The 11,236-nt window shown below is 43.9% G+C and overlaps 1 protein-coding gene across 2 annotated transcripts; it reads right to left on the reverse strand.

Annotated features, from left to right (window-relative positions):
• Positions 1 to 11: 11 nt before the first annotated feature.
• myoz1b (myozenin 1b) lies at positions 12 to 8,987 on the reverse strand. 2 transcript variants are annotated; one of them, XM_035613844.2, is made up of 6 exons: positions 8,828 to 8,987; positions 5,680 to 5,766; positions 1,913 to 2,079; positions 1,759 to 1,828; positions 1,488 to 1,674; positions 12 to 638 (listed from the first exon to the last, which is right to left on the reverse strand). In XM_035613844.2, the coding sequence occupies exons 2-6, from the start codon at positions 5,762 to 5,764 to the stop codon at positions 404 to 406; spliced, it is 744 nt and encodes a 247-aa protein (XP_035469737.2). In that variant the 5' UTR covers positions 5,765 to 5,766; positions 8,828 to 8,987; the 3' UTR covers positions 12 to 403. The 2 variants fall into 2 exon arrangements, with proteins under 2 accessions (XP_035469737.2, XP_035469736.2); XM_035613843.2 differs by having other exon boundaries at positions 1,759 to 1,831.
• Positions 8,988 to 11,236: the final 2,249 nt, after the last annotated feature.

Raw genomic sequence — 11,236 nt, forward strand, 5'->3', positions numbered from 1 at the left:
GCAGTCAGACGTTCTGTAAAGGGGGAACTTTATTGCACAAATACATTTTTTTTTTTAAGAGTGCAGAGTGCTTGTCTGTTTCTGTTCACACAGGTCTCACATTAACTCACAGTTTTGCAAAATCATCGGGGAGATAATTTGTCCTTTTTGTCCTCCGCTCAAGGCAGTTTTAAATAGTATTTGCTTTTTCATGCAATTAAAGTACATTTTAACACGTGCTTGTGTTGTCAGTGTATGTGTGGCGTGAATCATGATCTGCTGAATGCTCGCATATATGCACTCATGTGACGGCGTATTCTGGTACAGTATGTATGTATGTAGGTGCGTTTATGAGTTCTATGGCTTGTAAGGTGTGTTTCAGGCTACATGTGTACTGTAAGCATGTCGCCGTCTGCATGCGTGTTCACAGGTCATCCGTCTCTCCGTCGAAGGCGACGTTGTCCACGTCCATGTGGATGTGCGAGTTGTCCTCGCCGCACACCCAGCCGATGGGCGTGCGGTTGAACGAGGGCCGCAAGAGGATGTCGGCCTGCAGGCTGGGCAGTGGCTCCGGCTCGTCGGTGGCGACGCTGGCCTCGGGCAGCTCGAAGGTCAGCAGCTTGGTCGCCTTGTCGAAGCCGCCGAATGGCAGCGCCGTCCTGGGGAAGAAAAGGGAAAAGAGAAGAACAGGGGCCTGAGAGACAAGAGATGTCTGGTTCTGTGCTTCATTCAGCTTCGTTACGTGGACGATGTAAGAACACCGAATTGAAAATGATCTCCACAGATGACATGCTCCTGTGGTTTGTGCCGGTGGCAGGAATGGGTCAGGGGATCCACACAGACACACACAATTACCCCTACGAGACACAAAACAACCACAAGGAGATGTAAAATGACTACAAAGAGACAAAATAACTGCAAAATGATGCTTAATGACTACAGATGTACAAAATGAATCACAAACAGATGCAGATATGGCAACAAAGAGACACAAAATATCACCAAAAAAAGCAAAAGGACCTGAAAGAGACGCAAGATGACCACAAAGACTCATAAATTGACAGCCATTTTGTGTCTGTGTGAGTCTGAGGGTTCTGTCTCTTTCCGTCTATGTAGCGGTGTTGGGGGGCCCTTTTACATATCTGTGCCCAGGGGCCTCTTGTCTCATAATGCGTAGCGACACAACCAGCACTGCCGGTATCATCTGTTATAATATCACTGTTGTACCAAATTTCCACTGTTTTTAATGCTACTTGCACGTGTGTTTCCGCGGTTTTGTAAATACCCAGTGCCGTGTCCTGACTCATATCTTCACATTTCTGGAGCTTGACCCTTACAACAGCAAAGGTCATAATACCTTTGCCGTTTGCAGTATCAATTCAGACAAATTAAATACTGTTGATATTGTGTAAATATTCACAATTCTCACAAAAGTGCCAGAAAACGGTGAGATAAACTCAGTATCTTCTGGTTTGTGTGTGTGTGTGTGTGTGTGTGTGTGTGTGTACCTGTTGAAGCTCTTGAACAGAGGCAGATCTTGGTGCACCTGGATGGGTCCCGGCATGGAGGCCTTCATGGTGGCTCTCAGCTCCTCGTTGCCCTTCATGGCCCGTTCCCATGGTGATACGTAGGTGCGTATGTACTCCAGTCTCCTCTTCTCCTTCTCCGCCTCCTCGTCCACTGTCTCCTCCACCACTGGGGATGGACAGAAAAGCATCTTAAATACCGAAAAGATGACAGAAAACATGAATGAATGTAGAAGTGCGTTGATGAGCCTACTGTTGTCTCCTTTTGGCATCTCCGGCTTTGGGGGAACAGGGGGAGGGCACATCAGCAGGTTCTCAAGGTTCTGCTGGAAAAAGGAAGAGAAAGCCATCAGCACCCACATACGCACACAACATATCCACGCTCCCCTTCGCTCCGTCACATTCACCATGTTCTCGTTGGTCACGATGAACTTGTCAACTCTCTGCTGCCTCATCCTGAACATCTTGGAGCCCTTGTTCCCGGACAGGGAGAGCTCCTCCAGCATCACGTCCTTGGGCGTCTTGATCTTGGTGCCCAGGTCGAGCTCGGTGGCCTCAGTGTCCGGCTCCTCGTCTGCCAGGAGGATGACGGCAGAGGGTAGGGGGAAGAGGAGGACAAAATGAAGGCACTGAATGCGCAGCGGCAGGTGGGTATGTGTGGAGAACATCAGGTAGAAGGGAAATCAGGACAGTTTAAACATGTTGAGAAAAATGCAGTGGGGAAAAGCATTGAATAAAAAGCCGTAAATTGTTTTTATGAATTGAAACGTGGTGCTAGAAGGTTGTTTTGCGAAAAGAGCATATATCCATATAGAAACTACTACATACTATATACTACTACAGTATACTTTGATAATGCATCCTAAGTCAATTATTATATATATTATGACACGTGAGAAATTAGAGTTTCTGATTCAGATTTGGTGGAAAAGGTCTGGAATAATTTGACACTTTGGAAAACATTATTCTACTATTCATTTCTTCATGAGACTTAGATGAGAAGATGGCGGTTCTTGTGGAAAAAAAGAACAAAGTGTAAAAATGAGGAGTTGTAGTTTTACACTGGGATTATGGTAATATTAGCCTCGTGGTGAATAGACTGACATGAGGTTGATTTTCTCATCTATCTCTCTTGCGAAAGAAATTAAATAATGAATGAAATACTGTACTCGTGTAACCCACGATGATTTATCGCTGTTCATCTTTAAAAATGTTTTAGTTATTAAGATTCAGGGGAAGGTACTGTATACACTGAGCCGTGCTCGCTCTCGTCAACTTAACCCATTTGGCAAATTAAAATGTTTAGGTTTAGCCTCCAGTTCGTGTCTGATGTTGAATCAGGGCTGTGACCGTAAAAAGGGGTGTGGGTGCTTTCATCCCCCGGCTTTCATACCGTACTTGTGGTGATGAATTACAGTCAGAACCTGTTGTGCCGGAGGATGTGAGACCAGGGGAGTCGTGGGCATTACTAGGCCAGAGCAATATAGAGGAAAAGGGGGCCGCGGGGAATGTCACAACAGGTTCTGGTAGAACTGTTTATGGAGGGAAATCCTCGTGACTGCCCCCTTCTCTCTCTCCACCTCCCTCCCCTTGTCTTTTCTCTTCCTCCTCACCGGCGGTGATGGAGAGATCTGACGGATTTTTACCGCTCCACGGAGCTCCTCATAAAACACTCTTCTCATCCACCGCGTACACTCTGATATCACTCATAACACCTGGAGCCCGGCCATAAACCGACACACACACACACACGCACACACGCACGCACACACACACACACACACACACAGTGGCACGAACCACATCTATAAAGCAGGGAGTTGGCATTGCAATGCTGCTGTTAGCAGGACCTCGTAAATCAGACTTGTGCAAGTGGGTGTGTGTTAAGTGTGTGTGTGTGTGTGTGTGTGTGTGAGAGAGAGAGGGAGAGAATAATTGAGGCTGCTGAGCAGAGCGAACTCTCCCATGAGGATATTGATTAGAGTGTTAATTCAGAGGAATGTGAAAGTGGAGCTGGCTGCTGACCAAGGGGGACCGAGACTGACGGAGGCAGGGGTGGACAGACACTGACGGACAACATACTGAGGGACAGAGGCTCGGGATGAACCGTCAGGGGGGACACAGTGGCAGGGATGAGCGATAGATGACCGGGGGCATTAACTGCAGCAAAAAGGGGATAAGCGGGATAAGCTCCCGACTGGCTGAAAACAAACTGGTCGAAGGATACAGATGTGACAGCAATGGACAGGAACGGCGAGACAAATGGACAGACTGTTGAACGGCGTGCTCAGATCGGCAGATTGTGTGTTGTCGGCGTTTACAGACGTCTTTTCATGATGCGACAAGTAAATGCCACTTTTGATTCTCCTGCACGTTGAGACAAGAGTCTGCGGCCACGTTGGCAATCCCTGTGAGGATGCGTTTATGCACAGCAGGGCACAGTTACTCTAACATGCTCATAGCGTCAAAATTAAAGAAGAGCCGGGGCCGATGGGAACGCCGTTAGTTTCGCAATCAAACAAAAACTATTGGGACAAGTTGAAAGTTTGACCCCAAAAAAAGTTATTACAATTCCTCCTGAGGGGAGGCGTGAATGTCTGTTGCATCTTCTTACTAAAGAAGAAGAACAGCGGCGTGTAGAGTAGAGGAACAATCAGGGGTTAATGAAAGTCAGATGGATTCATCCTCTGGGGATCATGAACGTCTGCACAAGGTTTGCTGTCACCTGTTTTTTTTTCTCCATTCATTTGATTTGTTTCTTTGCTGCACTATACTCTATAGCAATGGAAGAAGCGTCCAGATTCTTAACCTAAGTAAAGTTACAGATTTACGTTATGATATGATGTAAAAAGAAAAACATTTTCAAAAAATACAGAATTATTTACAGCATGTTTTTCTTGAAGTTTCAAAAATAAAACTTGTGAGTGTTATACTGTGCTGAATATCGTTTCATCATCATCTTATAATAAAATTAGATTATTTATGTAATGATGTGAGGGCAGAAGGATACAGCTGATTGGGGTGGAGCTCACTGGTAGTTAAATGTAGAAAAACTCTTTAAGAGCTTTATTTTACAAACTCAAACATAAAATCGAATCATCAAAATAACAATAATAAAGCTCTTATATTAAATGTAGAAGAGGAATTTAAAAAAACAGTACAAAAAATCTGAAAATGAGAATACCCTAGTGAAGTACAAGTACCTTGGAATCATACTTTGTTTTTTATGGCTGCACCATCTCATTTTATGGAACTTTATTATTATTATTGTTATTATTATTATTATAATTACCATCTGCACCAGCATTTACACATTACCCTCAAATTCAGCCTGACACACCAGGTTATTTTATTTTTTTTATTATTCATTTAATAGATACATTAATGTAACTAAAAATAACCTTCTGTGAGTTTGAACAATGTTCAGCTGCACAGCGAGAGTTTGAACAGATGGACGTACTGGTGGGTCTGGCAGAGTGAAATATATGAAACACTTTGTTTCCGATGGGTATTTTCCTTCAGTAATTCTCTGGAGAATCCCCAGTGAACAGGCTGTGATTTTTCATTTTGTTTTACGGAAAAAAAGAATAAAGGGAGAATTATTTTGTTGAGCAGCTCAACAGAGAAAAGAGCAGCATTATAAGAAATTAGATAATTAAAACAAATACATGTATACTAAGAGTAACATTTTGCAGCTGTGTGTTTAATGCCAAGACGTGATTCATTTGCCACATCTTTTACAAGTTGCACTGATTCCAGATCCAGTTAACACACAACCTCAAACAAATATATAGTGGGAGCGGAATCACAGTCGTGTCTCCTCTAATGGTCACAGAATTGTGGCTGCTCTGCCATTTGATAATGAGCCACATTGTGTTATTGCGTTACTGCTTGGTGTGTGTGTGTGTGTGTGTGTGTGTGTGTGTGTGTGTGTGTGTCTATCATAAGACCACATAAGACCACATGTAACGATTCAATTTGCGGACACAGATTGTGCAGATAGCAGACACCAGAGAGCAAAGCTTGACATTTACTGGTCTGGATAATCAGATCACAGGGGAGATAACGGACGGTCTTTGAGGAATGAGGATGGAGAGGTGCGGCCAAAATGCTTCTAGTCGTTCTGTGTGTGTGTGTGTGTGTGTGCGAGTGTGTGTGTGTGTGTGTGTTTTACCATTCTGGCTGATGTTGGACAGGTCAGTGATGATCTTGATGGCCTTCTTCCTCTTGTTAGAAGGGACAGGAGTAGTGATAGGCATGGCTGTAAAGGACACAACAGAGGAATGACAGCGTCACCATAATCTTTCTCGTCATACATATTTCAAAACAGATCAAATGACTCTGTGTGCTATGGAAGAATCACAGGGTGCAGTGCTTAAAACATTTTGAAATGAGTTTAAATGAGTGAACTCAGATCCGTATTAATAGTAGGTTTCTATTTTATCTGGTTGGAAAAATGTATGGTTCTGATATTTGTTTTCAATGATTTTGAGACTACATTTGTTTAAATTTACGTTTCCATATGTTATTTTTTAAAATGTTTTGTTGTAACACAACTGACTTTGATCTTTTACTTTGGCAGTTTGAGCATCACTGATGGCTTCTACCCACGGATGGAAATTATCTTCTGGCTATATCTAAACAACAACTTTATTGCGGATTGTCCCTGTTTTGTAAACACATAAATATAATTAAAATCAATACATAAAAAGTTGCAATTCATAGTGATAAACCCACAAAGAATTGTCAGCCGAATCTGCAGCTCTACAGAACACTTTTCCATCCTGCAGCTCAGTATTTTGGTTTTACAACCTTCGACTTTGCTGTTCGGTTCAGTCTCATCAACCTTCCCATTCCCTAATGCTGCAGCAGCTGTCTTCAGCAACAACGAAAATATGACTCAGATGATCCCACTGTACACTGCAAGCACCAAACAGACCAAACAGACAAAGTTCACAGACGACTTTGGCATCTAAACAGACAAATATTTCCCTCAGGGAGTCGGTGGAGACCAAAAACAAAGCTAAAAGGAGAGAGAAAGGATCTACATTCGCCAGATGATCAGTTACACGACTTTGTATGTTCTCAATGAATAAACAAGTAACTGACTGCTTGCCACAACATAAAATTATGACTTGAATTTTGTATGTAATTGATAGTGATATTGATTCATGTGTAATGTTTACAGAGGATTGTATTCATGATGTGCAAAGACCTTATTATAGAGCAACAACACCACTATTCAACAACACTGCGACTCATTTCCTGTTTTCTCACTACAGTCAATGTTGTTCTCTAAAATACCATGGCCAGGATCACACCCCAACCTTAACCCTGCACTTATGTTAACCCACAAAAGGATCTAACAACATGTTTTTTTGTGTCCAAACATAACCGTATTTGTCACACTTTCATAAAACAGTGATTTGTAACAGTTTTGGAAGGCACACACAAGTTACGTCGTCCTGCCTGTAGGGGGCGTCAGATGAGAAATCACCTCAAAGTGTTGCTCTAATGGGCAGTTGGAGGTCGTGTTGGTGTACAGCTGGTTGTATTGACCCCAAGTGACCCCAAAAGAAAAAAAATCTATATATATGTTTGAAAATTGAGCAGATGTATACATAATAAATCAGCAGTGGACTAGTTATGATAGATTGTCGGTGATCTCGTGCACTCGCTGTCCTGAGATCCACAGGGAGACTATTAAAAAGTCTGTGTCCAGCGGCCAGCTTCACTGCGAGGCCCTTTCGTGAAATTGTTCAATCGACTAGGCGACAACAAATACGGCATAAACACAACTCCATTCGTGACATCGAATGCAGTTTTTAATTTTTCAACAACGCGGCTCCTCTTGTCTTCCGGTGTGCTCCGTCGTAAAAGTTGTACTGTACGAGCGGTTTAATCAGATATTAAGAATTATTGCCCCGGCGCTAATTCGGTCTCTGTCTGGCGTCTAGCGAGGAGCAGGACAGAATTAGCAACAAGACACTGACAGGCGGTGAAATGTGATACAACAACAGTGTGAAACCTGCCCATAGATATTTAAGGACAAGGTATAAATTGTTTTTCCGAGACATATCTGCGGATGATGACGTCGCCCATTAGTTCCCAAATGCACGCGAGCTCCAGCAGAAAGCGCTCCTAATTAGGTTAAGCAGACTTTTTTTTTTGCACATAGTGTATGGCCTCTGCATGCCCCGGAGGACACTAATTCCCAGTGGCAGCTTGTGTCTCTCTTGACAAACCACTGCGATAGGGCCTGGCAGTATGTCGCTGTCTGTTGCACAGGTCAAAAGCAATTATGTACGGTCGGAGGTGAGTTCCCCACGTATGCAAGCGAAAAAGCCGTAGAGCTCGTCCAGGGGGAGACAGTTAATGTAATTGCTTTTCATCTGCTGTAATTGAAGCTCATTTCCTTGCTGGGAATTCAGTCCTGTGCGGGCTATTTTTATGAACCCATGTTCTATACCTCCGCCATGAGGGGGACTGTCATGTGTGCGCGTGCACACACATACACACACACACACACACTCGAGCCTGATTAATGTGAGTCTGTGGCAGGAGATTACAGGTGTTTTTTTGGAGGTTTCTGGGAAATGTGCAAGGTGGAGGGGAACTGGCAAAACGCAGGAGCCGTGTGCAAACGGCCTGGGTCCTGTTACGGCCTCCCTGAGCGAAGAGGCGCTCCCGTCCCCCCTCGACCGGCCTGTTTTAGCTCCAGATAAATCTCGAGGGGACAGCTGCGGAGGGAGGGCATCAGTCAGCACATTCCCAAACACACACACACACACACACACACACACACACACACACATACATCCATGATCCCCGTGGACTAAAAACTCCACTGCAGAGGGCCACATTCCTCACCCGCCACGGTGTTGGGTAAGACGTGGTGGAGGTAAGACGTCTTCCACCATTTGGCTGAGATTTTTGGTTTAATTCATATCTAAATTAACTCTTTACTTAACGGTCAAACTCTGTGTGATATTGTGTGAATTGAAAGGCTTTTCATGAGCAATTACTGTGACTTGAAAGACAACAAACAGTGCACACTGTCATATTAACTGGAGCATCTGCTTCCGATGCCCTCTTTCATTAATACATCTATGGGTCACGTACAGTACAGGGGCTTCTCCTGCAGCCAAAACCACGGGAATCAAATTAATTTGGCTGCAACCGCCTCCGGGGATTCATGATTATCTGACAACTCGGCGACCATCAGTGCAAGATCATCCACAAACACTCAAGGGCATCTCCGGGAGAGATTCCTTTTTTCTTTATCGATGCTATCACGCAATGTCAGGGGTCAGGTGTCTTACCTACGGCCCGGGTATCCACAGGAAGACACGGGTCCCAGAAGTTGTGTGTGTCGGAGGAAGGGGAATATAAATTCCCGGGTAGATTTGTGTCCCACGGTTTGTTTTGCAGCGCCTGCCCTCCTCTTCGCCCCAGAGAGAGTGAAACCCTATCAGCAGGGCTGCTGCGGTGCTATGGACTGGGCCCGGAGGGGCGGGAGGGGCGGTGGGGTGAGGTGAGCAGGGGGTAAAGTGGGAGGGTGGGTGTGGTGTTCGGAGTTCAGAAGTCAGCAGGAGTGATGATAACAAACTGCTAGTAAATTGATTTAATTCAACGGCTTTTATTCGCTGACTTGAGGATTTTAGTCATATATGAAATTCACCTCTGGAAATCAGGGATTTGCTCAAAATATAAATTGACATCCTTTTTTCCGAATAATTTGAGATATAATAATTTGATATTAATAGTTGCAGTAAGATTTACATATGTAAATGGTGCAAAAGAAAGAAAATTTAAAAGGGAAGTACAGTACCAGGAGAAAGATGGAGACAGGAACCTAAAGCACAAGAGCAATAAGTGAAAAACTATGCAATAAAATGAAATATATAAATATAAGAGTTAAAAAACTCAAAGAATTGTAGGAACTAGAGCTGTTGTTGTTGGTCAGTTCATATGTCCGCCTCTTTTAAATGGGTTAAAAGTTGATTCCTATTTCCAGGTGTCGTGATTGCAAAGATCGCTTTTGGTCTTTGGCCTGTGGACTTTGATACAACCTGAAGAGCTGCGTATTAATAGTGTTAACCTTTGGGTGTGATCAGCAGCTTCATGCCTCGGTCATGTCTGGCAGCAATTACACTTGTATCACCATGTCAGTCGGTCGATCAAGTTCTTTCTTGAGAATTTTTTGTATGAAACATCAAGGGCTCACCAACGTTATACTACACTGCACCAGCCGTCCTTTCACGTAAACCATCCAGCGGTTGTTGACACATTCCAGTCAAAACCACGTCCCCAAGGTGACACCGGAGGGAAAAGTCAGGTGCAGGGTCATCATCGAGCCGGTTGGTCATAACCTTCTAGCTAAGGATACGCCTCTTTTCCAAAAATGACAACTGTATCAATGATCAAATTAAATGCGATTGAGCATTATTTGTACATGAACCGACCTGGCCCTTAACCCTGACCCTTGACCCCGTCCCTGACTCTGTCGACCCAGAAACACGGTGTGAGGAAAGCGAGCCTCTTTGGCAGAGCCGTGAGAGGAGACAGGATGTATGAGGCAGCGCTTTTCCCCTCCCCTACAATCACATTGTAAAAAAAAAAAGAGCCATCAGAATTAAGAGTTTAGCACCGCGCCAAATAGCTGGAGATTAACGGCTCCAAAAACCGGTGGGATGAAACGACGGAGACGAGTGCGCGTGCGCTGCAGTGCAGTGCAGCGCTCTCCAGAGAGAGGAATTATCAGAAATGAGGAGAACGAGTGAAAGAGGAGAACCGTAGAATGAATTTATTAATATGGCCGAGGGGTTAAAGGAGCCACCTCAGCCATTACTCTGAGTGCAGTTAAAGCTTTTATGTGTTTCTGAAATCCAGTGACCTAGTTTGTTGGTGGGGGAAAAAAATGTATGTGCAGCAACACTGGAGGGATATTTTTTTGTGTGTGTGTGTTGTTGTACCTTCCAATAACAGAGCAGCTAAGCTTACCGGTGGAACTGAACAGGACTAAAGTTAGCTGCTAAAGTTAACCCCCGTCTGTCACCTGATCCCAGTCAAGGGTCAGAGGTTAGATCCCCTTCTGTGACCATGGTTGGGTTTCACAGCTCCAAGGCCGGGGGGGGGGGGGGGGGGCCTCTCATTAAACTGCTGCGAAATGTAGGCCATTGGCCCTTCGAGGACATCTTCAACTACAATCAGATATTGACATTAAAATATATCAAGTAGTAAAGGAGATGTATGTATTTTTAATGATTTTTTTTTTCATTATTCAGCTGGATTACCAAATAACCTTTGATTTAGAAAATTGAATGTAGGATATGAAAAGATAGGATAAAAAATTATTTATTTATATATTTTTTTCTTTGACAGGTGTGCAAGAGATGTTACGGAAATTTTACTGATGTAAAATCTGTGATTTGACCAGGAAGGGAGGTGGTGCAACATGTCTGACTCTGGATGGCAAATCCTACAGCGCCCCCATGTGGTGAAAGTTTGAAAAAAAAAAATCTTGATTCCTGAACTGTCTCTTCTGATGACGGAACGTGTTTATCTGTACACAGCCGGAATCCAGATGGAAAAGTCACGTCAGTTAATGTCTGAAAGAGAGAAAAAGTTGCACACACACACACACACAAATAAAAATAATAAAATGTGAGGGTGAGATACTCGAGCCTGGCGACACGGGTGACAGAGGAAGAAACAGAGTGACAGCTGAG

This window comes from Scophthalmus maximus, chromosome 16 (genome assembly GCF_022379125.1).
Source record: "Scophthalmus maximus strain ysfricsl-2021 chromosome 16, ASM2237912v1, whole genome shotgun sequence".
In the NCBI taxonomy this organism is placed as follows: domain Eukaryota; kingdom Metazoa; phylum Chordata; class Actinopteri; order Pleuronectiformes; family Scophthalmidae; genus Scophthalmus; species Scophthalmus maximus.